Source organism: Cryptotermes secundus, unplaced genomic scaffold (genome assembly GCF_002891405.2).
Source record: "Cryptotermes secundus unplaced genomic scaffold, Csec_1.0 scaffold1362, whole genome shotgun sequence".
Taxonomy (NCBI): Eukaryota; Metazoa; Arthropoda; class Insecta; order Blattodea; family Kalotermitidae; genus Cryptotermes; species Cryptotermes secundus.
In genome coordinates, this window is record NW_019743672.1 from 173,733 (window position 1) to 201,679 (window position 27,947).

At 36.8% G+C, this 27,947-nt stretch overlaps 1 protein-coding gene across 1 annotated transcript in view; it reads right to left on the reverse strand.

Moving 5' to 3' along the window:
• Window positions 1–980: 980 nt before the first annotated feature.
• LOC111874261 (protein suppressor of forked) overlaps window positions 981–27,947 on the reverse strand; it is a 94,039-nt gene continuing 67,072 nt past the window's right edge. The window contains exons 9-15 of the mRNA XM_023869615.2: window positions 24,950–25,196; window positions 23,861–23,930; window positions 16,171–16,267; window positions 6,497–6,585; window positions 4,133–4,305; window positions 3,565–3,699; window positions 981–2,209 (exon numbers count right to left, since the gene is read on the reverse strand). Coding sequence (XP_023725383.1) covers window positions 1,959–2,209; window positions 3,565–3,699; window positions 4,133–4,305; window positions 6,497–6,585; window positions 16,171–16,267; window positions 23,861–23,930; window positions 24,950–25,196 — 1,062 coding nt within the window. The 3' untranslated portion in view covers window positions 981–1,958. The remainder of the gene's footprint in view (window positions 2,210–3,564; window positions 3,700–4,132; window positions 4,306–6,496; window positions 6,586–16,170; window positions 16,268–23,860; window positions 23,931–24,949; window positions 25,197–27,947) is intronic.

A 27,947-nucleotide genomic window follows, 5' to 3' on the forward strand; every position in this document is an offset into this window, starting at 1 on the left:
AAGATGCTGGATGACCTTGGGGACAGAAGAGGATACTGTCATTTGAAGGAGAAAACTCTAGATCGCATTAAATGGAGGAACTGTTTTGGAAGAGACTGTGGACCTGTCGTCTTGACAGATTACTGATGATGATGATCACTAGTTATGCTTTCACTTTCACTTGTATTCAGTCACTTCCTACTTATGTATTGATTAAACGTTCATGAATTAAAGTTCAATTTATTATAGATCGCACATTTTCACTTTTGGAGGTCTTGCTGTTCTACTGCGTCTTCTGAAGTGACTGAATACAAGTGAAAGTGATAGCATAACTAGTGATCTGAATTGAAATTTGATTCACAAACTTTAATTTTTAAAAAATTTAAATTTTAACTTTTGACATTTAGAACAATTTTAACTTGTGTTTTATGAGAGAGCTTGATATATTATTGAGCGTGAGCCTGAATAAGATACAGGATCGAATAAGTGAGAAGACGAATGCGATTGCATGTAATTATACAGCTGTGTTCGTACACCTGAGGATGACCTCTTGAGGTCGAAACATGTAGTGTAATAATAATAAAAATATGTTGTGTGGTCCGTAAAATTGACTCTAATATTGATTAAATACACAACAGGATGCAAGAAACAAAGTTAGAATCAAATATACCCACAAATGTATCCTCATGTAAGTGTTAATTCAAATTGTCCATTTTGACAGAAGTTATATTTGATCAATAAATTATAGAAAGAACACAAAATATAAAACAATAAAACTCGATTATCAAGCCTGGTGTTACTACAGAAGTAGAGGACAAAAATAACATGTACTTGCAATGTTGTGAAGTCATCACCATCCTTCACAACATGACCTCATTTATCTCGTAGAGAACAGAATATTTTCAGCATTCACAGGCTCTCTTAAGATCTTTTATGAGGAAAGCCAATGAAAAAAACACATTTCACATTACATGACCTTAATGCAAAGAAAATTAACACGGTACATCTGGTAGCAGTTCATTTCTTTTAAAAATGTCAAGGAAGTCAGTAACATTCTTTCCAAGTGACAAAAAATATTCTCTAAACCTCTTTCATGAATATAAGGCATTCACTTAGAAACACGTTTCCTTTCTCACATTATACAGAACTGATTAGTTTTGATGTGAAATACCCAGTAGAATAAGTTTTGTAAACCATTTCTAAATCAGTGAACAAATTCTTAAGGTACAGAATGTTTTTTCAACTGGCTGCATCTTGTTTAGTTGTTACATTTCACATAATACACCTGCAGCTTAACAGAATGTTAACATTTCTGTGCAAATCAGAACCAGTTTTTATAAATGTGTGACTACTTACATTCCTCTTACTGTTGATATTTGGAATGATTATTGCAGGGATGATACTGGTGATTATGTAATTGTTCTTATAGTAACATCCAGAACCACTTAATATTCCAGGAGTTAACAAAGAAACAATTTGTTGTATAAGACACATTTTTGGTTTCACTTTCTTTGCACTCCAAATACCAAAAAGGATGATTATCTAAAGAATTAACCTATGATTTTCATCCAGGAAACACCTGAAATTAGATTTATGCCATTCTAAAAATAACCATACAAAACAAGAATTCAGCTGACTAAAACTGCAGTGGCATGTATCTCATAAAGGCCATGGTAGTGTTACTGGAGTGAAAGAGAATGACTGACATCTCTTCTTATTAGTAACTTCTGGTGTAAATTTAGCACCAGGCAGTAAAGGTTCATCATCCCTGGATTATGACATTAAAGACAACATTAGTATTGTCTTACATTATCTTGTTCTAAATCAACACATCACCTTAAGAACACTGCAAGAAGACATAAGTACTTATTTCAAGTTCATCTTTTGAAAATGTGTTTACTGTTCAGCCTGACTATAACAAATGTTGAAAGACAACTACACTAGCCATCTAAGGTACCCCCTTCTCTGTGGTCCAGCAGTCACTTGACCCTCTTCTGTTGTCTCTGTCTGTAAATATCATTTACAGGTGGTGCACCTGAAAGTTCATCATCTTCACTGTCCTCTATTCCCACCACTAATCGATCTCCTGTTCCCAATTTCCGTCTTCTCTTTGTTCCACTTCCTGGCAGACTCAGTGTACCTTCTTGGCCTTCATCTACTATCCAATGTACAGACTTGGCAAGATCGAAAAGCTTTGTATCACACCCATTGTCTGCTGTCGGTGATGGAGCTGTAAATTTTTACCATTTAAGAACATACATCATTTAGGTAAATATATCAAGTTTCATATGCAATAGTTTGTTACCATATTCATAAATTTAAGTAAACTAGAATTCAATGGGAGGTCTCAGCATTTGTTATACATGCTTTTGTATTATTATCTTCCACTGCTTTCTCCCATATTCCTTTCCAGTCTTATATGTAATCAAATGATGTGTGACAATCAACATTTGATGCCATCTCCCATGAACTACATGCAAAAATAGTCAACCTTAAACTGTCTCTTTTATACATATAGTATACTGCACTTCACATATCCTCATCAAAATATTATCCATACTCACAGAATAGACATATGAGACAATGAAATGAAGGACTGCAAGCTCATTCATTGTCTACTACAGAACTTACACCCATGGAATGTGTTAATGCTAGAGTAACTTCAAATTCCAGAATGACAGTGATAAATATCACACCAACAGAACTCTTTTACATATACAGAAAGATATATCAAAAAGTTTCAGACAAGTAGCTCTAAACTTTTCAGATACCAGCACATTACCACTGTCATTACTGGAGTCATGCACTGCAGAATGTTTATTACATGGTTCAATAAAATTTAGCTCTATGCTAAGAAAACTGGAGAACATCTGATAAAGAAATTAGGCTGGAACCAATGAGATTAAATTAAGGTCAATTTGAATGCACATTTCAGTGACCATAATGTTTATATTTTACAAAAATACTTTTACCAACCTTGTACATAAGATGGTTATGTTTCTCAAAACAGTAAAAAATAATTTCACAAACATCAAAATTTTCGTACTAGTGCCAACAATTATAAACGAAACTGAGTTTCACACTAACATTAACAGAAAAGTAAATTGTAATGAATACAGTTATTTACTTTTTGGACCTTATCCATTGGCTTGTTTTTATTTCAAACAATGTTTATTGACAGAGCTACTCCCTATCTCTGGTATTTATATAGCATCACCACAAAGTTTTAGATCAAACTGTAATTCAGTTCAGAAATGGTTACTCCTTTTATATACACAAAACAATGTGTGATCTCTAACACCACTTATATATAGAATCAACACACAAGTTTAGCAAAGATATGGTGTGAGAATTAGAGATTTGTATTAATGACCAAACAGATGTAAAATAACACTGAAATCTTTACAATGGCTAAGACTTAGACTGTAGTTTTGTGGATTATGATACTATGTAGGCTGGTAACAACCTACCAGCCTACATAGTACAATAACTCACAAGACCACAGCTAGTTGTAAACTAAGCTTGCACAAGACTGGAGAGGATACAGTTCAGTGTTTTTGTAATATGACCTCTTACAGCTCTCACCTGTTTCTGGTAACTGGATTTTGCTGAAAACATCCATGAGCATATCAACAGCCACAAATGGACCTCGGAAGCAGCCGGGAGGTGGCAGTAATGTGCAAAGTTGAGCTACTGCTGGGGGGTGAGGAAAGACACCTCCTGCAAAAATTTAATTCTGTGACACAGAAACTTGGATTTCGCCACTGCATTAAATGTGGGAACAATATAAAACAAATGAATGAACAGAGGAAAATAAAATCAACATATGACAAAAAAGGAGGGCAGGAAAGATGAAAGTAAGGAAGAGGAAAGAAAAGATAATGATTTAAATTTTAAGATGATGCTTAGGAAAAGCCTCATTGCACCCATGAAAATGTCTCACCTGTACCAGACTTTTTAAATATCTTTACACATAACAAATTTGACAAATGTAAGGTCTTTAATTTTAACTTTTATTGGTTTTAAATTCTCTCTGATTTTTGTCTCTCCTTTGTTTAATATAATTATATATGAAAACATAATTTAAATTGAGATTATAATACTAGTTTCATAAGTTTATATGTTCAAGGAGTATTTGTGCTAGCAAATATACCTGGAACAGGGTGATCTCCAGGAATAGCCTGTGACTTAGGCTTGAATGGAATCATCTGCGTGAAATCTGGCCTAGGCATATTTGAGGATTCCTCTTCTGGATCAATTATAATTGATGACAATGGATGGAATGACTTCACAGCTGTACTGGCTACTTCACTGTAACCTATTGACCTGAGTGAGATAGAACATACCATAATAAAACCATGTAACACACATTAAAACAGAGGTTCTGAGCATGTGAGTCACAAGAGTTGAAGAGAATTCTTGAACCTAAGAGAGTGAACTAATGAAGTAATGGAAGAAATTTTATAAGGCACATGTAGCATACATGGAAACAATAACTTATTAAAAATTATAGTCTGGAAACCTTTTAAAAAAGACCAATTGGGACCAATGTGTATCTTAACACATTAGCAGTGATTGCACTGTTTAACATATTTTTATGGCCAACCATGGTTGATGGGCTACATTAATAAACAATTTTAAGCACAGAATTTCCTTTGCCTATTTTTGCCATTTCTTGGTGCTCTTAAGTTTGGTTTGGAGTGGGATTTTTATATATGTATAAGGTAAACACATTTATTTTTTTCTTTATTTGATTTCTGTATCTCCTTATTAAAGATTAATTTGAATGAAATCATTTGCTTTCGGTCTGAACGTTCTTAAAACTGTTGGTGAGCTGGAGCAACACAACAGTCATCAGTGTGTTACAGAAGGTGAACTGCAGTGAACTGGTGAAGGACAGGAGAGACTAATGGTGAGCTTTGTGCTAAACATGCTGGACTTTTATGTTCCATATATAACGAGCTGAATAACTCCTGACTGCTCAAAGAAGACCTTATACCATGGAATTTGTTAATATTGTAGCAGGTAGAACTTTTGCTATACAACGACTGTGAGATGGGCAGATATACCATGGCCGTTTCTGGGCAACGGCTAGTAAACACGTTCCTGTAGCAGTGGATATGAATGCAACAATAAAAGAGCTATGTTTTCTGTATGGTCTGTGCTGAGATGTTATAAGCAAGGAACAAGGTCAGTTTAGTCAATTCTGTATGGGAGTCTGTGAAGAGAGGACTTGAGCCAGAGGCAGAGGAATAGTCATTGAAGGAGCCGTTACCAGGCAACATCTAGTAACAGAGTGAGAACAATAGTGAACTGTAAAGCTTGGAAATAGCGATACTGTTGTAGTTATTTGTAGTTACAACCTGTAAGTGGTCAATAAATCTGTCAAGTATCCCATCCAAAACCTTATTGGTAGTCAACCCTATACGTGACAATATATAGTCTCCTCATAAAATTATTCTACAAGATTATTATAAATTCCATCTAATACCAAACAGGTAGAGTTCTGTAGCTCACAATATAGCTATGGGCTGGGGGGCCAGGGTTCAATTCCCAGCAGAGGAAAGAGAGTTTTCTCTTCTCCAGTGTCCAGACTGGCTCTGGGGCGACCCAGCCTCCTATCCAATGAGTACCAAAGCTCTTTCCCTAAGGCTAAAGTAGCCAGGGTATGGAGCTGAGCACTCACCTCCATCTAGTGCCAAAGTGAAGAATGGTGGAGGTATACCTCCACTCCTCCATATGTCTTCATGGTTTGCTTAATTATTTAATTAATTAAGCACAGGGACAGCTTTGCGTAACAACAAACAGGTGGGTTTAGCACTAATAGTCTACACTTGTATTTGTGAGGTGCTCAGTATAAATCTTGGTTGGAACACCAGTTATCCTGATGGGTTTTTCCGTGGTTTTCCTCAGTACCTTCAGGCAAATGCAAGGATAGTACATCAATCAGCATATGACTACTTCCTTCTAAATACTTTTCAGTTCACAAGTCATCCTACTGTCTGATGCTGTTAGTTCAAGATACTGATAATGTTGTAGAATATGCCACAATCCATTTCCTACTGGTAGCAAAATTATGTCACAGCAGACAGACAAGAGAAGAACTGCCCTGATTTAGTTTAGTGCTAGAGAGGTTTACTTCTATCTGCAAAGCATCTGGTTTAAATCTCAGCCTACTTTCAATTTTATAACTACAGTCAAATTATATCATAATGCACTGATTTAAGTAAAAAATTTATTCTCATTTTAAGGGTTTAATATGATGAATGGGCTGGATAAAAATGATACACATTTTAGAAAACTGTAATCATATAAATGTCATGCCACACAGAACCACCCAGCTTTTTAAAAGTTGCAAGAGAGACAAAAATTAATACATTAATATGATAGTATAAGCTTTATTTTTATAAAAACTGGACTTGAAAATACTGGAAATCCATAGAAGTGTTCTGAAATGTCATGACACATGACACACTGTTGAGATCAGTGAAATAACCCACTTTCAGGTGATCTTTACCTAAGTTCTGCTGGTGTGCAGGGATAGAGATCTAGGAACTTGTACCGGTCCACTAGTTGTGCTGTTTCCTTTCCTTCAAACTCTTTAATCTGCAACAGACATAAACCCCATAATAAGTGACAAGGAACCTGCCACAGCTTGTGTATATTTAAAGATAAAGTTTCAAGTTTTGCCAGTTTTTTTTTTTTTTTTTTTTTTTTTTTTTTTTTTTTTTTTTTTTTTTTTTTTTTTTTTTTTTTTTTTTTTTTTTTTTTTTTTTTTTTTTTTTTTTTTTTTTTTTTTTTTTTTTTTTTTTTTTTTTTTTTTTTTTTTTTTTTTTTTTTTTTTTTTTTTTTTTTTTTTTTTTTTTTTTTTTTTTTTTTTTTTTTTTTTTTTTTTTTTTTTTTTTTTTTTTTTTTTTTTTTTTTTTTTTTTTTTTTTTTTTTTTTTTTTTTTTTTTTTTTTTTTTTTTTTTTTTTTTTTTTTTTTTTTTTTTTTTTTTTTTTTTTTTTTTTTTTTTTTTTTTTTTTTTTTTTTTTTTTTTTTTTTTTTTTTTTTTTTTTTTTTTTTTTTTTTTTTTTTTTTTTTTTTTTTTTTTTTTTTTTTTTTTTTTTTTTTTTTTTTTTTTTTTTTTTTTTTTTTTTTTTTTTTTTTTTTTTTTTTTTTTTTTTTTTTTTTTTTTTTTTTTTTTTTTTTTTTTTTTTTTTTTTTTTTGCTTGTATTAATCTTCCTTCTGGTATATTGGAAAACTTGTAGAAGAATTTATGCAACTAGAGAAGATGGATTCAAACTGTGTGATACATGGAGCCATATTTTCATTTCATATACAGAAACACAGTTTGATGATAAGGTGGGCTAGATTAACAACCACCATCACATTGCATAAAAAAAATTTAGCTTATGAAAACCACTAAACTAGCTTAACATCTGCAGATGTTAAATATAAAATAGAAAAAAAAAACATGACAAAATTTAGAAACCATACAGTCTCTCTAATGAATGTGAAACATGAATGTTTCTGCACTTATGGGCCCATAGGCATAAAATACATGATAAGACATTGAAAAGATGGTTCATTTTTATTAGTTTATCTTTTATTATTTTCTGTATGAGTTATGAAGCCAAAAACTGCCATTATGAATTGTACATCAGAAAAGATGTTGATGAAGTCATCAGTGAAAAAGAAATTTGGCAGCATTCACCTGTAACAAACCATGAACACCATTAACTGGTTATTTTATGATATTATATCAACTGCTGAGGATATGTAGCATCAAATAAGGTATCACAAATTGGAAGGGATGTGAGAGGACACAGTTGTGGCCAATTTTAAGGTATTGTCACGATATTCACACAGAGGGACTGCAGGAAACTCATATGAAATCTCAGAATATCCATACAAAAATTGCACTCTTTGAGCTTAACTTCATTGATTCTGGTCCATCACAGTAGTGAATTATTATAGAATAATTGATAACACTGTCCAGTGTGATTCAGTTTGTATATTTTTAATGCTTTTACATTTTTTGGTCAGTTGTGACCATCTTGAGATGGTCAACATGTTTAAGAAAGACTATTACTAAGCTCATAATACGTGTTTAGAAGTTATTATATAAAAGATTATTCACAGTTATTTAAATTAAAAATCTTATTAATGTCAGTGTAGTGCTCCTCCATGACAATGTGTGTCTGCATACAGCTACTCACACTCGAGCACTGCTGGAGCATTTCACATGGGAACTGTTTGACCATCCTCCTTACAGCCCTGATCTTGCTTCAAGCAACTACCATTTGTTTACCTACTCAAAAAACTAGTTGGGATCACAATACTTCAACAACAATGAGGATTTGATGGAAGGTGTCAAAACATGGCTGAGCTCATAGATGGCAGACTTCTTTGACAGATGAATACAAAAGCTTATTCCCTGATGTGACAAGTGCCTTAATTCCAGTCATGACTATATTGAGAAGTAGCTTAAGCATGTACATATTTTTTGGTTATAATAATTTTTTCTCATTGCTTGTTTTTTAACAGCTCACTGGAGGTTACTTTCCAAATAACCCTCCTATATTTGAATTCTTTCTTCATACTGCAATGCAATGGATAGCCAGTAAATTACTCTGTTACTACAAACTGATGTTTGTTTGGTATCCCAGGGAAATATGTTCATGAGACTGTCTAGAAAAACACAGGCCAGGGCCAAAATAATTAAGATAAATTTTAATTGAGGTGAAAATTACTACTCTGACAACAAACTGTAAAGGAACTAAATGAAGATGGCCCAGTGGACCAAAATGCATATGTCATTAATATATGGATGAAAGTGTAATAAAATCAGTTGCAAATGGTTACTAATTCTACATTGGAGCTATGATGTATGAAAAGATGCAAAATCATTTGAAGTTTACAAAAGACTGACATGGAAACAGAAGAACATCGTGAATATTAATTCTCATGGTAAGCTGAAATTTGGTTTTTTAAAACTACCTTTAACTTCTTTTTGGATTTAATTATTAAATCAGTCAGGAAAAATTTAAAGAAAACGCTCTAAATACGAGGGTCATACTGAAAGTCATGAGCAACAATTTTTTGTAAAGTAACATGCTTTATTATTGACAAACCAAATACACCACCTCAATCTACAGGCCTTTCTTTATTTTTCCACGTAATCGCCACTTCTTTGTACACATTTCTCCCAGCGTTCTGCGAGTTTGAAAATTCCCCTTCTGTAAAATTCCGTTCCAGCCATCCGAAGACACTGACGCACTGCTTTCTTAATTGCCTCCCTTGTCTCAAAACGTTGTCCATGCAGCTGATCCTTCATAAATCCGAAAAGATGGTAGTCGGAAGGTGCCAGATCAGGGCTATAGGAGGGGTGTGGAAGAACTTCTCACCCCATCTTTGCAATTGCTTCCAATGTGAGGCGAGCGGCATGGGGGCAAGCGTTGTCATGCAGGATGATGATCTTTATCCCGGACGTTTATTGCGCAAGGCACAATGAACCTTGTGTAGCACCTGGACATAACGATCAGCATCGATGGTTTGCCCAGGTTCCAGGAATTTGGCCAGAATAAACCCCTCTGCATAGCGGCCGCTGTAGTCTAGAGGTAACGTTCCCACCTCATGACTCGTGGTACGCGGGTTCAAATACCCGGCGGAGGTCATCGAATTTTTAAGGGCGGAAAAATTCAGGGAACAAATCGTCCAGAAGGGACTTTAAGCTGTGTGTCCCGTGTCGTAACTTTACGGCATGTAAAAGAACGTCATATCCCCAAAGGGGATCACTGAGCCAAATTCCAGGACGTTTCCCGCCCAACAATAGTCTCTAAGGCCTCTGATAGGTGGGGGAAGCATTATAGACACTGTTAAGCAAGTGGCCGAACTCGCTTGCTCGGCGGGACTGATGGTATGCCCCATTTATCAGTAGGGTAAAGAGACTGGTAGAATATCATAGAGGGAAGCACAATAGATCAAACTGGTCACGGTGCATGGGGAAACCCACCCTCTCTAAATAACTAACTAACCCCTCTGCATCCCAGAAGACTGTGCCCATCATCTTTGCAGCTGATGGCACTGTCTTTGCCTTCTTTTTTGATGGAGAATGCAAATGGTGCCAGTCCATACTCTGCTGTTTCATTTCAGGCTCAAAATGGTGAAACCAGCTCTCAACACCTGTCACAATACAGAGCAAAAAATCATCACCTTCCTGTCGATATCTCTGCAGCAGTTCTGAGGTGATGGCTTTTTGCTGACCTTTGTGGTCTTCAGTCAATAACCTCGGGACCCAACGAGCACACACTTTCCTATAGCCCAAGCTTTCAATCATCTCCTGTACTGCAGTGTGCCCTATTCCAAGTTTTCAGGCTATTGTGTCCACAGTCACACGCCTGTCATCTTGAATGATCTCATCCACTCTTTCCTTGTTGCATTTAGTTGAGGCTGTTCGAGAATGACCGCTCCGAGGCTCATCTTCGATGCTGGTGTTCCCATCTTTAAAATGTTTCACCCATCTTCGAACACTGCTCGCACCCATGCACACAATTCCATAAGCACGCTGAAGTCTCTGGTGAATTTCTGCAGCAGGGATTTCCTCTTTCACAAGAAATTCGATGACAGCATGCTGGCAAAATGACATATCGTTGTCGGCCATTTTGTTAGGAGTGATACTGGTCACGTGATGCAAGCTATTGATGTCACAAGACACTCAAGGTTAACACAACAGCTGGTTCCACCTACCACTATACTCGCTTTCATCTGCTGTTCCCAGGTTGCATGCAAAAAAAAGTTGCTCATGACTTTCGGTACAACCTACATATATTGCCTTTCCCATAACACATCTATGTGAAATTCAGTATTAATTCTTAACTTTAATAAGGGCTAAATCTGTCAAAGATTACATATTTAGCCCAATCTGAGACTGAAACTATGTTCAATTATTCTGTAACTGACACCTTGCATTATGAACATGAGATACATTCATCACATTAATTTCTGTACTAAATGTATTCATTTTTTTTAATTAATCTGTCCTGTGCTACAATTTCCTATTTATGTCTTATAAATATGTTATGACTCTGGCATAAAGCTTTCACTAAATTATCACATTAAGAAAAATGAACATAAACTCTGAAAGACTTTATATAACAAAAATACTCTTGAAAAATGCATCCAATAATGTAATAGAGCTTCAACATATTCGTTTATATCATACACACACACACACACACAATAGCTTATACCTGACTAAAGATTAATTACTTCTGCAATGTAATGCAAGAAACCTCATAATGCCACAGAATATTTTATTTGTACTATTTATGTAAATCTGAATGCACATGTGATAGATTACTTGCCACACCAGTTGGAATAAAATTTTAAACTGGCTTACAATTATCAGAGAATACATTACACAATAATTTATTGAACCAGCTGCATTATTACCTGAAAACCATAAGATTCAGATCCTGAAAAAAGTTGATTATAATTTGATAAAGCATCCATATTCAAAATAAGCGATAAGAACTGTGTTATTAAGTTTCTGAGGCTAAATTATGTAACAAATGTAAATTAATTATTTTACATATGCTGTCACCTCTTCTAGTATATATGAAAATAACTTTTATTTTACTTGCTTCTCTTATAGATTAAACAGAAATCACTGACTGATATTAAAAGAGTTCCTCTCTGTCATTGCTGATATGTATGCTAGCTAAGGCTGTTAAAAAAATTTACAAGTTTTATGATACTGTGACATATCAATGCACTGCCAGGCAATGGCTCGATAAACACTCCGTGATACACACATGAAATAATGGAATGAGGTTATGCAACCCACTTTTATTCAAGGGCTCAGTAAACACAATTCTGCGCAGGCACAATGACATCACATTCTAACAGTACTAGCTATCATGTGACTTGTTTTCTGTGTTGTCCGTGTGGCGCCTATATAATAAAGACCTGTTTAAGTTTAAGTCAGTGGCAAGTCCAGGAGGGTTCAGCAGTCGAGAGTACAAGGATGAGAATGGAGCATGAATTGTGAAGATTGACTAAGTACAGATTAGGACAGAGGCGTACAGAGTGACGGAAGACGAAACAACAAGAATAATTCATAGTGATTTGAAGTGCGTTTCTGTATTGAGATCTGTTTCTAGGAGATGACTAGTGGAAAATGAGAATCGTAGTGCATGTGTAACAGTGAATTATAAGTGGAGAAACAGCTATTGTGCTGCACTAATTGTAATTAAAATAAAGAGTATAACCGAAGTGCTAATAAATCCAATCATCCGAACTAGAACCTGTTAATTTCATCGCGCGTACCACCCTGCACATGACAATACAGTTTATGGATGTGATTTGAATCCTCACTACCAATTCCATTTCTTTGATTACATAAGTGTATGTTGATTATTAATTTTCCATGTTAGCCCTTCTTTACAGTTTTATTCATTATATACTGCAACAGTAACAATGAAAAGTAAACTATACTGGGCAAAGAATGGGTATATCTTCTAATGATTAAGGGTCTTCATTTTATCTTGTTTTATAAATCTTCATTCTCATAGTGTACTGCTTCCATTTCTTGTTATCCATCAGTTACCCACTTTTCCCTAGATCTTTCACAGTTATGCCTTCCTCTTGAAGTCCAGTTTGCTATATTAGTTGGCTTTCACAGCAATGACTACAGTACTGTCATTTTGGATTGGCACTGTGTTGTCTGGTAGAAATTTACTGAAGTTTCAGAGGAAAGTATTGCCTCAATTTTCAGGATCAAAGGGTGTGCTGTTACAGCAAGAAGAGTGTTTGCTGGCATGTCTTACTATTTGACCCTGAAGACAAACGGTACTTAGTATCTTTTTGTAGTTGAATTATAATACAATATTCACACACTATCTAGCATTTGAAAAAATTTACTATGCTTAATTTACAATTTCTAAACTATTTAAGAGACCAAGGCAAAGAGACCAAATTATGAAGCTCATTACTACATAACATTCATTATTCCCCTGCTACCATGTTCTCAGACACCCTCAATCTTTATGATACATGAGGTTCTTATGGCATTGAATATTAATATTACAGTCTTTTGGGATGTGACACTATCTGGTTTTGTAGATATGTATGAATATTCCAGAGGAATCTGCTGCCTGTATATTTAATCTTCTACCTTGAAGATAGATACATTAGGTTCCTCTAAAACACTGGTACATATCTACTAAGTTACACACTGACACATTCCAGAAGACCGTAATCTTATATGTTTAATCTTTGTCCTTTCCACAGAAGACAAAGTTTCTCACACATACAAAGGAGAGTTTTATATCTATATTTCTTTCCAGTATTGTGGCAAGAAGATTACAAGAATGGAAGGGTTGTCCAACATATGGTAGCAAACAATATCAAAGAATGAGGTCTTTAATATGCTTTATGTGGCCACCACCATAAGCAGGCTGATATTACTCACCAGCCGAAGTAACACATTATCAATAACCGCACACAAACAACATTATTCTGATACTTCAAAGCTGACCTTCTCATGTCCTTGAGTCCCAGTGTCTATTGTATCCAAGTACACAGTGTTGTTCTTCAAGTACTCGGGGCACCATCGCTTAAATTCCAAAATGAACTATTTCAATTTACTATTATGTGACAAATTCACTTTCCACTTTGGATAAAACAGAAAAAGAATACATACTAGAAACTGTAAAATTATTCTGAGTAAAATGGATACCTTATTGTAAATACACTTTCAGGGAAACTGCCATTTCATCAGCTTATTGTGCGAAATTGGGATTGTTCTTCACTACATGTGGTGATGAACAAACATGAAGCACTGACAGGATGACTGGTAGAGAGGAAGCTGCCCCAACACACAGCAAATTTGACTGTTTGTCATTGGTTTAATTAAGAACACAGGAAAAAACGTAGCTGTCACAGTGCTTAACTAAGCACCCCATCATGAAGACATATAGGACAGAAGTAGGCATCCTTAACCTCAACATTAGATGTATGTGAATGGTCAGCTTCAGGCCCCAGTTGCTTTATCTGTGGGGAAAGACACCCCAGTACCAAATAAGTAGGAGGTTGGGTGGTCCCTAAAGATGGTCTGGATCTGTGAGAAGAAAATCTTTTGTCCCTGCTGGGAATCAAACCACCGTTCCACAGTCAACCAGCCTGTAACCTAGACACTGTACCAAGTGAACTATCCTGGCTCCATGTTGAAGTATGAATAGTAAGCTAGTATGCATAAGGGGTAGTCTATCATGAACTGCTGTTCTAAGGTACTATCCCAGTCACTGACTAAAGAGACTGAAGCAAAGAGAAGAGTGAAAATTTCAGCTGGTCATGTAAGATTTAAGGTCACCCAGCTAGTCTCTCAGCTGTGATCCACATTTTCCATATATATAACAGTATTGCTAACCACTATGTCATGAAGTACAGTGGCAATGTTGGTACCTGGCATAATAGGCCTCAGTTTTTCTTACTTAGTGAAAATGTGTTTCTGCTGATAAAGAAGGAAATAGCAGATTAATATAACATTATTAACACTATGAAAGATGTCAATCATTTTTTCATAAAATGCATGTTTTGTATTGGTAACTTGATCCAGAAGGCAAAATGCAGCTGGAAATTTTATGAAGTCTCCAGTTAACAGGAAATATAGGTTTATGTCCCAGCTGGATAAGTTTTCACCACAATTACATTAACTATGATTGTGTTAGCATAATTACTAGTCCATTATTAACTTATTAATTAAACAAATTCACAAAGCAGTCACACAGTGACTGAAATCATCCTGCATCTACCACAAGTGCTATTTATCAGCACATGAAATGTGATACATTAATCTGAAGCCAAGTACTTTGCTCCTTTTCAGTTTCATAAATTACATTGGTTAATGTATTTTATCATAAAATTTTGTTTAACAGCCTAAAGATATTTGAAGACAACATGCAGATAAAATAATGATATTAGAATTAATCTTTGGGGATGTTTGTGGGATTCAGACGTGAACTGAACACAACTGTCCAATGGTAGGCTTTCGTGAGGACAGTGATCAACCTGTGCATTCTATATCAGGGAACAATTTTAATCACCAAATGCCAATTCAACTGCTTATGGAATATCCTGTATCAGGGAATTGGATACTGGATTTATATTTAAAAAACCTCTGTTTAAATCTTCTCATCAAGACAATATTAGTCTTTTCTGGCCCTTACAAATGACTAAATCGAGATCTGATTTCATATCATGTAAAACTGAACAGTATATAGCAACTGTCACAAATATGATCTACTGTTGCTGCCATCACAGGGATCACAGGTGTTCTCATATATCTACCTCTTCAGTTTTACAGGCTCAACTATGGTCATATGCACCTATTAAGAATTTCACACCCATGTCAATACAAAGCTGTGGATGTTATTAGTGGATGGAGAAGGCCTAATCTGAGACTCAATAACTATTCCCATTTGTGCAAATATTGTACATAAAGTGCCCAAAGAGAAGACAACAAATACAGTCACTTTCAAAATCATATAGAATTTGCAGATATCTGATGCAATTACATAAAAGATGTTCAATTAAGTATAAAACTAACTCTTTCAGTGTTCTAATCTAAAAAAAGCAGTCTGAATGGCATCATACTGTAGAAAGCTCTGTTAGTACCCTTTGTTCAGCATGCCTGCTTACAATTAGAGAGGGGAAAAAGGAAAGACTACCAGTATAGAGAGCAATTCTTCCTGCTTATAATACTTGCAATATATAATAAATGCCAAATGAGTAAATATTATCCCTATAACTGAAATTAAAATAAATGCTACACAGCTAGAGTACTTGCTTAGGCTAGCAAAAAAAATGTGCATTTAGCATAAGTCTGTACTTCGGTTGACGATTAAAGGGGTTAACACAAATGGATTTGGAGGCATTCAATGGTTAATGTACAAATGGTTAGTGGGTAGGGGAATTCTTGGATATAAATGTCTTTAAATAAAATGGGAATGACTGATCAGGGAAACATCACATTTCCACCATGTATTTAACATCTCTTTTATTTTGTACCCTCTCATATTTTTATGCTGAGGTTGTAAACTAGCTATTTTTTACCTTAGATATCAAATCATTTAAAACCATACTGGTTTGTGCTATAGCAGAAATAAATGATACTTCAGACAGGGTAAAAAGGTTTCACACTAACCTGGCCTAATACAGCACTTCGCCTCTTCTCCACTTTGACTATGCTGGCAAGATCTCCAATATTAGACTCAAACTCTAAAAACCGGTTCCATATATCTCTGCAAAACAAATGTTTTTCAAGCATATCTGCATTCCTTGCATAACCACAATCAATGATAAACTTGAAACTTCATAAAAATATAAAACATTAGAGCAATTAATTAGGGACACAGGTAATTTGGATGACTAGACATCAATTGCAAACATGTAAATCTAGAAAAAACAAACAGTGCCTCCTTTCCTTTTCAGCTTCAATATAGTAAATTCCCTGTTATCTGACATATATGCTGGTCTGCTGGTTGCACAAGAAGAACTCTTAGAGAAACCCCAGTACACAGTCAAAACACATTTTCACTTGACATTTTATGTGGAAGTTTTACTAACTGACATAGTAGGGCCACACCATAGCTCAAGAGGTTAGTCGCTGGCTTCACACCATGGCAGCCTGGGTTCGATCCCGAGTCTGGTCAAGTGGGATTTGTGGTGGACCAAGTGGCACTGGGGCAGGTTTTCTCCGAGTACTTCGGTTTCCCCTGCCAATCTTCATTCCACCAATTGCTCCACAATAACCCTCACCTATCATCTGGGGCTGGTACAAGAGGCCATAAGTGGCTGCAATACAAGGGACTTAGTCCCACCCCACTAGTAATAAAAAAAAACTGACATAGTAGATTGATGTACAAAATATTCTGGATACATATACTGTAGCATGATCACAAATTCAGTTAGCCTCTACTGTAAAGGCACCTGCACGAGGATGATGGGTAGCACTCCTAGTGGCCACTGAGAGAACTACCACATGCAGAGTGAAAATACGTGCACTGAATTTCTTTTTAATAACTTTATAAAAATGATGAATTTTCTTTGAAACGTTTGTCAGCTAGATAAAAATTTCAGTTGCTTAGATACTGGATAACCAGGAGTTTACTGTATGTATGAGGAAAGTCAGAAATTATCAGCACTTTCGCCATAACACATCTTTGGGTGCATCTGCACATGCATGCTTGGAGTTGGTACTATTGTGGTCATGTGATTGAACTTTGACCTTGATTGCATCATTTTCCTTGATGCTGTGACAGCGTAAACATGGCCGCTCTGCTAGCAGTGTGCACCAAGGAGGAACAAAGAACAGTGATCTGAGTTTTCTGGTTGGAAGGTGTGTCAGGGGCTGAAATTCATCGGTAGGTCCATCACTATGAGCCAGAATCCAAAAGCCAGAGTATGGTGTGGAAACACCCAGGATTGCCAACGAAGAAGAAATTCAAGACTCAATCTTCCGTGGGAAAGGTGATGCTAACCGTTTTTTGGGACTCAAAAGGGCCCATACTGGAAGAATACCTGGAAAAAGGGTGTATGATCAATGGTGCAAGATACAGTGATTTGCTGGCCAACAATATGAAGCCAGCAAATCGCACCAAACGCCGAGGCCTATTGTTGAAGAAAGTGTTGTTGCATGACAATGCATGCCCACACATGGCTGGCCAGACCACTGAAACTATTAACCATTTGGGTTTCGAGGTGCTGGAACAACCTGCCTACAGCCCAGATCTCTCCCCTTCTGACTATCAAGTCTTTGGACCGCTCAAAGATGTTTTACGAGGTCATCGATTTTCTACAGACAAAGAAGTGCGGGAAGTGGTGCATAAATGGTTGCATGACCAACTGAAAACCTTCTTCTTGGGGGGAATACGCAAGCTTGTGGACCGCTGGATCAAGAGCAACAAAACGGAAGGAGACTATGTAGAAAAATGACATTCTTGTTCAACCCTTACGTCTGTGTATATAAATTGAAAAAACAAGATTACGGATAATTTTTGACTTCCCTATGTAGATCATCCAAAGCTACTTGGGTATATTAAATAAAACTTCATCATTTGTTCACAATGATTTCCAGCCACCAACAATTTTAAACACAAAAACATAAATATGTTGAAACATTTAGAAACTTCTATAAAAATAATTCTAAAATGTAAATAATGTATACATTTTGCACAATCATCATTCAAAACAAAAATTACATTAAAAAAGCTTGCTCTTAAGATCTGTAACCATACAGTACATCATAATTCTACTATGACTACAGCTGGTCTTGTACACACCTGAGAGGTTTGCTTATCTGCCATGTTGGTACAATGAGGTCTAAACCTAAGTGACACAGAGTGAGCATTGTACAGAACTTCTGACATGAGTGCAACTTCTTGATTAAAGTTACGATTTGATTTTGTCTTACCTGTCTGATAGTTGTGTCCATCCTCATTGAAACACATCTGGCAAAGGTATAAGAAATTCTGGGACACTTCTTACAAGTCACTTTCTGTAATATTGCAAATTACACTCCTAATTCAATTCTAGATGGCCATTATAGAGTTCACAGATTGTTGCTGTACAATTCTGCTTTAAATTTCCCCATGTATAAATTTCGCACACATTCAAATCTTGGAATGAGGTAACCATAGTCATTGGCTAATTATCCATTCATCAAAAATCTCACAACGGGCCTCCACAGAGCGTTATGTTGTGTGGGCTGTTGTGTTATGCTGTTGGAAATACGCACATTGCTTCTATTCTTCAGTTAGCATTTGAAAGAATGGTTCCAAAATAGTGACATGATAAGTGAAGAAGACAGCCACTGATTGGTAAGAGCTTGATAAACATGTTTCTGCAGCAATGAATAAACACATAACAGCAGAGGAATTCTTGGAAGGAGTGTTTTATATGCAGTCCATGCCAAGGTTATATAATGATGACATCAGCCAAGTCAACAATCAGTCACCAGTTGAGAGTCAACAGTTGGAGTAATGAGGTAGTTAGTTGTGAGACAGTTGCCAGAGTATTATAATTACTTGTGGTTATGGTTTATAAATGTTCAATACATCCAACTGGTGGTGGCTTTTGGCATCCCAATGATGGGTGTCCTGGGCATTCATAAAACCACTGCAATGAACAAAGCACTGGAAAAATTCTGTCATGAAAAGATTGTAACATCCAGTGATAAGAGATTATATGCGTAACTGCATCTGCAGGAATAAAATTCTGAAACACTGACACTCTGTAAGCATGAAACCTAAAAGCTTTGAGACATCTTAAAAGGGAACTTTTCAATGTGCCACATACTCTCCTAGCTGATACGACAATATTCCTGGACTCATTTCCATTCTCACTTGAACATCCTCAAGTCTCTGTTCTGTGATAGCATACTTTTGGCATAATTTCGTTTTATAAAGAATGGAACCTNTGAGTTTTCTGGTTGGAAGGTGTGTCAGGGGCTGAAATTCATCGGTAGGTCCATCACTATGAGCCAGAATCCAAAAGCCAGAGTATGGTGTGGAAACACCCAGGATTGCCAACGAAGAAGAAATTCAAGACTCAATCTTCCGTGGGAAAGGTGATGCTAACCGTTTTTTGGGACTCAAAAGGGCCCATACTGGAAGAATACCTGGAAAAAGGGTGTATGATCAATGGTGCAAGATACAGTGATTTGCTGGCCAACAATATGAAGCCAGCAAATCGCACCAAACGCCGAGGCCTATTGTTGAAGAAAGTGTTGTTGCATGACAATGCATGCCCACACATGGCTGGCCAGACCACTGAAACTATTAACCATTTGGGTTTCGAGGTGCTGGAACAACCTGCCTACAGCCCAGATCTCTCCCCTTCTGACTATCAAGTCTTTGGACCGCTCAAAGATGTTTTACGAGGTCATCGATTTTCTACAGACAAAGAAGTGCGGGAAGTGGTGCATAAATGGTTGCATGACCAACTGAAAACCTTCTTCTTGGGGGGAATACGCAAGCTTGTGGACCGCTGGATCAAGAGCAACAAAACGGAAGGAGACTATGTAGAAAAATGACATTCTTGTTCAACCCTTACGTCTGTGTATATAAATTGAAAAAACAAGATTACGGATAATTTTTGACTTCCCTATGTAGATCATCCAAAGCTACTTGGGTATATTAAATAAAACTTCATCATTTGTTCACAATGATTTCCAGCCACCAACAATTTTAAACACAAAAACATAAATATGTTGAAACATTTAGAAACTTCTATAAAAATAATTCTAAAATGTAAATAATGTATACATTTTGCACAATCATCATTCAAAACAAAAATTACATTAAAAAAGCTTGCTCTTAAGATCTGTAACCATACAGTACATCATAATTCTACTATGACTACAGCTGGTCTTGTACACACCTGAGAGGTTTGCTTATCTGCCATGTTGGTACAATGAGGTCTAAACCTAAGTGACACAGAGTGAGCATTGTACAGAACTTCTGACATGAGTGCAACTTCTTGATTAAAGTTACGATTTGATTTTGTCTTACCTGTCTGATAGTTGTGTCCATCCTCATTGAAACACATCTGGCAAAGGTATAAGAAATTCTGGGACACTTATTACAAGTCACTTTCTGTAATATTGCAAATTACACTCCTAATTCAATTCTAGATGGCCATTATAGAGTTCACAGATTGTTGCTGTACAATTCTGCTTTAAATTTCCCCATGTATAAATTTCGCACACATTCAAATCTTGGAATGAGGTAACCATAGTCATTGGCTAATTATCCATTCATCAAAAATCTCACAACGGGCCTCCACAGAGCGTTATGTTGTGTGGGCTGTTGTGTTATGCTGTTGGAAATACGCACATTGCTTCTATTCTTCAGTTAGCATTTGAAAGAATGGTTCCAAAATAGTGACATGATAAGTGAAGAAGACAGCCACTGATTGGTAAGAGCTTGATAAACATGTTTCTGCAGCAATGAATAAACACATAACAGCAGAGGAATTCTTGGAAGGAGTGTTTTATATGCAGTCCATGCCAAGGTTATATAATGATGACATCAGCCAAGTCAACAATCAGTCACCAGTTGAGAGTCAACAGTTGGAGTAATGAGGTAGTTAGTTGTGAGACAGTTGCCAGAGTATTATAATTACTTGTGGTTATGGTTTATAAATGTTCAATACATCCAACTGGTGGTGGCTTTTGGCATCCCAATGATGGGTGTCCTGGGCATTCATAAAACCACTGCAATGAACAAAGCACTGGAAAAATTCTGTCATGAAAAGATTGTAACATCCAGTGATAAGAGATTATATGCGTAACTGCATCTGCAGGAATAAAATTCTGAAACACTGACACTCTGTAAGCATGAAACCTAAAAGCTTTGAGACATCTTAAAAGGGAACTTTTCAATGTGCCACATACTCTCCTAGCTGATACGACAATATTCCTGGACTCATTTCCATTCTCACTTGAACATCCTCAAGTCTCTGTTCTGTGATAGCATACTTTTGGCATAATTTCGTTTTATAAAGAATGGAACCTGTTTCCTGTGACTCATTATGCAGTTTCAAAACACATTTTTTATTATTGTATAGCCTCTGGATAAAACCTTCAAAACTTATGTACACATGGCATGTAGGACTTCTTTGGAAGGAATGTCTAATACATGTGCTCTGTTGTGTAGATAACCATCCTTAAATCACCGATCACGATGAGAAACAGCTTTAAATGAATAGAACTATGTCAACTAACAGTGGAGGTACAAAGTGTGCCTTTGTTATGAGAGCATGACTCATGGTAAAAACACTGCCTACACTTGCATCTGAGGTTCTATACTGTGTTGCCAAGCTAATACATTGGCTGTGGCTGGAACAAGCTACTTTGTAAATTCCATTAAAGTGCAGGTCACATAGGTGTGTACCTCAGTGTATCTCTGCTGGTAGGAAAAGAAGTGGCCCCTAATGCAGTTCATGCAGTGGTTCTGAACATGTGCCCCTCATGGGTACATGAAAACTCATGAAGGGGTGTGTAAGATATAGTTCCTACATTATCAAATACACACTGAAAGGGTTAAGAGAAATCCAACAATTTTTAATATGCATGGGATACATAAAGTTTGTTTAAAATGAAGAAGACGTTGTACCTATTCATGTTTACAATACATGATAACGTATATGTTGAGTTAAAGATTAAGTGTTAGCATTGAGAAACGGTATGTAAAGTCTGAAAAGGGTTTGGAAAAGCTGATGTAATGTCTAAGCTGGTTCATGAAAATTGTCAAAATTTCAACAGTTATCTTGGAAACAGAGGTGAATGAGGGGGGGGGGGCCAAGGACAGATGAAACTGGCACACTGTCTCCCAACCCCCCAAAAAGCCAAAGGGAAGAAGAAGGTAAGGTTATCCCTGTAACAAGCCATGGAAGCTCATAGGGTTGTGAGATGTCAAGGCTCCCACATTTTCTAGATAATCGGCTCATAGATGGAGGTGAGGTTGTAACCCCAATGTTCAATTGCCCTTTACCCAGAGGAAGATTCCTGGTACTTATTTCTGTTAGAGGTTGAGTTGACCCCAGGGCTACAGTGTGGTTGGAAGAATTAGGTTATTTTGAAAAATCCAATGACCTCATCAGGAATCAAAACCATGACTTCCTGGCATGTAGCATAGTCCCTCAACCAAACATGCCACAGTGTGCCCTGAAACAGGCACATTGACATGGAACAATTGTAATACAATCATGCTATGACATTTAGAGTGTGCTAACCCCACATCAAAAATTAAAGGCATTAAATAATATTCAGGAGATCCCAGATTTAAATCTCAGGCAGAAGACCAGCATTCCTCACAGTGTTTTATGATTTCCTCAGTTTCTTTAGGTGCATGCTGAGATAATAACTTCAAGCAGACCATAGCCTCTATTATGTTCATTTCAGATTTCCATTTTGATCTTATGAAAATGCACAAGAAAGAAGGAACTAATTCCATTTATACTTTTTAAATAATAACTAACCCTACACAGCACAGTCCCTGAGAACCTAACAATCACCCAGACGGACAAGAAAATTTCTCACCTTCTATGGAACCTGATGGTTCAATATTATATTTAAGCATCCTGTTACAGCCTACACAATGTATGACACAAACTCCATTCTAAGTGCAACAATTTATTGTAGTTCTTTTGTCTTCTTTTCTTCTACACTATATGTTTCGGCCATAAATGGCCATCATCAGGTGTATACTCTCACGTAGCTGTTACACTGCACGTAGTTTAAAATTCAAAAACACCAGCTTTCTTAATTGTTCATTTCTCCATTGTTAATAGGTCCCAATATAGCAGAATTGACATATTAAAGATAAGCAGCGGCACACACACAGGGAGCCTACACAGAATAATACCTGAAGAGTGCTGAAAGCAAGAAGTAGCCGCTGGAGCACTGTACACCTAGAGCAGGTATCCCTGCAAATTTTAAATTTAAAAAATGTTTAAATTAAAAAAAATTAATTTAAATTGAAGATTTTAAAAATACCAAAATTAAAAAATCAAATTGACGTATATAAATTAACAAAGATTTTATACATATCTGACAAATATCAGCAGGGGGACTCTGGTATATCGGGATCTATTAACAACAGAGAAACGAACAATTAAGAAAGCTGGTGCTTTTAAATTTTAAACTACGTGCAGTGTAACAGCTACGTGAGAGTATACACCTGATGATGGCCATTTACGGCCAAAACATGTAGTGTAGAAGAAAAGAAGATAAAAGAACTGCAATAAATTGTTGCACTTAGGATGGAGTTTGTGTCATACATTCTGATGTTTCACTTTAAAACAAGCTTTGCAAAATGATGTTCAGTACTTACACAGATTTCTCTGGTTCCAGGCTGCCTGATGAGAGAACACGTTCAAAAAGGACACGTGTGTTGTTATCCTCTGAAATGAATATGTGCCCACTGTGTTATTATTTTTTAATAGTTTTTTAAGTTTGTTACTTAATGACACATTCAGTATCAAGATTATACTTGTATAGTGTTAGTGATAGGATAAGTATTGAATGTGGAGCAGTTGGTGGAATGAAAACTGATGGGACAAACTGAAGTACTCACAGGAAACCTGCCACAGTGCCACTTTGGTAACTACAAATCCCACATGGCCTGACCTGGGGCTAAACCTGAATTTCCACGGTGGGAACCAGCAACTATGAGCCTGAGCCATGACATTACCTTACTGTGTTATTAGAAAGTACATTATGATGAGACTAGATTTATATCTCTGCATAAATTATGCACCTCTATTTTCATACAAGAAATTTTGGAATAAAGTTAAATACCATATTTTTAACCTCAATAAAATTCTGGCCAAGGCATAGTTTTCATAGAAAATCTGTTCAAAGTGGCTGTTCATGCCTATGGACTTCACCAGACAATTCCTTGGTGAATTTTAAACAAAAATTCCTCATCAGAAACTTTCAACCAACACACAACTGTAACAGAAAATGCAATTAAAGTTGAATGTGATGTGGCAACAGGATATGGATATTCATGCTTACGGTATCCACCACATAATTCCTTGATGAAGACTGAGATGAAATTGTCCTATGATAAACTTCTGATCAATGTTTAATTTTCAAAAAGAAAATGCAATTAAAACTCCCCTGTGTGTTGCCATAACATATTTAACCCATATAATTAAAAAATATATATATTAAATTATCAATCAAAAGAGAAAGAAGTTTTGGGAAGGTCCTTGAAATGATGAAAGTTTTCTGTTTTGCAATAATTTTAACAGGTCTCAACAGGCCTAATATTGAAAAGAATGATGGCGGTGGCAGTGGCGGTGGCGGTGGTAGTGATAATGATTATGATTCAATAGAATTTATAATAACATCTTATTCATGATCTTACAAAGCAACATTTCAACATTAGGACCTTAAATTAGCACAAGGGACTTACCATTCAGATGGGACAGATAATCTATATAGCAGAGTATGTATTCAGGGTTATCTGAGAATTTCTTGAGGCCAAGTTCAAATATGCGAAAAGCAATGTTCTTGTCTTTACTGCAGTAGTATTCCATGAGTGCTGCAGCAACAAATACATGGAACCGTGACCGTGGGTCTTCTCTGGCCCGTTTGAAAACTGTCCGAGCAGATTTGATGCCTTCTGCCCGACGAGCAAATTTCATATATTGTACATACGCCTATAATAAAGAATCATGAATGACTTTTTAATCTAATATAATAAAATGTTAAGATTCCAGCAGGTTCTTGCAGAGAAAATGTTGAATCCAACTGGAAAGTTGAATAATATACTAATGTGTTTTAAATAATAAAGGAAGTTTGGAAATCATGTTTCCTTGTACCAACTGTAACAAGATGCAAAATGCTGGGCGATGTCATGCAACCATTATAAGAAGAACATTCCATATATAATGCCTCCTTTTTTTCTAACAAAAACTACAACAGATACAGAAAGCATAACAACGCAGTTAAATAGAGCAAGATTTCAGCTACTTACAGTCATTTTCCCACATAATCACCACCATTCATTGTGCACTTTTGCCAGCGATGAGCAAGAGCCTGTATGCCATGCCTGTAAAAGTCTGCGCCAGCAGAGGCTAGCCACTTTCTTACAGCTGCAATGACAGCATCATTGTCTGGAAAATGTTGCCCACGTAGTCCATCTTTCATAGGCCCAAAAAGATGGAAGTCTAAACGTGCTAAATCACGATTATAAGGTGGATGTGGTAGGACAGTCCAGCCAAACTTTGCAATTTGCGCAGTGGTCGCCAAACTGGTATGGGGTCTAGCATTATCATGTTGCAAGCGAAAGGTTGTCTGCTTCTCTGGCCGGACTCGGGAAATGTAGGCTTTCAGCTTAGTCAGCGTCATCTTGTAGCGTTCAGAATTGACAGTCTCACCAAGCTCCAGGAAATCCAACAAAATCACACCCTGCCTATCCCAAAAGACCATGCACACCACTTTCCCTGCCAATGGCTGTGTCTTGAACTTCTTTCTTCTTGGGGAATCCGGATGTCACCACTCCATGGAATGTCTTTTGGATTCCAGCTCATAGTGGTGACACCACGTCTCATCTCCGGTGACAATGCTGTCCAGAAACTTGTCACCTTCAGCCTCAAACTGGCACAACAGGTCCTGACGGACTTCCATTCAAAGAGTCTTGTGGTCCTGTCTAAGCATCTGTGGGACCCACCTGGAAATAAACTTTGCAATAATCCAGCTTCCCCAACATTGTTTCCAATGCATTACAGCTGATATTAAGCCGTGCACACAGTTCCCTGGTCGTTATCCGTCGATCTGTGTGGATGAGCTGATCGAAGCGCTGTTCATTGTGAGGAGTGCCAGCTGAGCAGGAATGCCTAGGGCGTGGTTTGTTATGCACTTCACTTTCGCCACTCTTGAAACGCACTACCCAATGCCTCACTGTGCTGACATCCACTGTATCGTCTCCGTATACCTTTAGCAAGCGTCGATGGATGTCAATGGGTGCAATTTGTTCGGCAGCGAGAAATTCAATAATACATCTCTGTTTCATACGCACTTCTATGTCAGACACCATTTTGGTAGACTGCTCTGCTGTCGCTATCTGTCACACGACAACCAAACTAACAATACATTGGCAGGAAGATTCAGTCTTTACTACAACACCACCAACATCCAGCTCAGATGTTATATATTAACACAAAAAATAGGAGGCATTATGTACGGAATGCACTTCGTAGTATTCTAGAACACACTTGGTTTAAATGTTGTAACTTATCAGAGATTCTGGGTTACTACTTTTGTATCAGTGAGGGCATGATGCAGGAACCTCAGGGGACTGAATGAGTACTACTTCAGGGATCTCATGGAAGTGAATATGATGTGTCCCTGATGTTGTAATCACTAACAATAATGACAACAGGCATTTAATTTCAGTTACCTGCATAATTTAACTACAAGAATAAAGTCTTCCTTTGCACTCAATTTGCTGGTGACACAATACACTTGTCATAACATAACATTTAATCATTATGCCTGATTTTGCAGTATTACTGAACAAAGTCTTGGTTTATTCTTTTATTAATAATGAGATGTGACTTTATTGGTGTCTATTTCTCAAATGTTCCTTCTGCATTCTGCAGGGTCTAATGGCACCTTTGTATTTTACTTGCCTAGAAAGAAGTATCAGTCCTTCCTACACAACAACTGAAAGACAAACTTTCCTCCATTTAACACACATATGAGAATCATTAGTCTCATTTCTTTACATATAATAGACCTTGATCAGGATGTATTAAACTTCTAGCTAGTTATACCAAAATCTGTTAAGTGAATTTCATGATAATCAGTACGAACATCATGTCACTACAGGTAACCTTACCTTCATACTCATGAATGCCAACATTGCAACCTCCCCCCCCCCTCTTCTCTCTCATACACACACACACACACACTCAGTGTACAGCTGAGATTTTATGTGGTAACAGATCTTAAAGAAACAGGCAACCTTTGCTATAGTCATGTCTGTGTAAATTTACTTTTTTTCACAAAATGATAATTAGTTAACACATGTACAGACAGCACAGGCATGTGAAATTTTATGTGATTATAATCATATTGTAACATGTTGCGGAACGGAGCCCCCCCCCACCAGCAGTGACGCGGCGGGTGGGTCGGCGCTCTCCTCCCCCCTCCTCCCCACGGTAACGTAGCGCTCCCAGCCAGCCCTCCGCGGTGACGTAACGCGCACCGCTACGTGCCCGTAATCAACGTCCTACTGTGACGTGGCACTCATTACGCCACAGGCAAGCACTGCAGCTATATAAGTGGATGCACAGTGCGTATCGATCAGTTCGAGTTCGAGTTCCAGTGTGGCTACCGCCGAAGACATTCCGAGTTATAAAGTAACAGCCAGCCGACTACAAGTTGGAGTATAGCAGCCGTCGCGG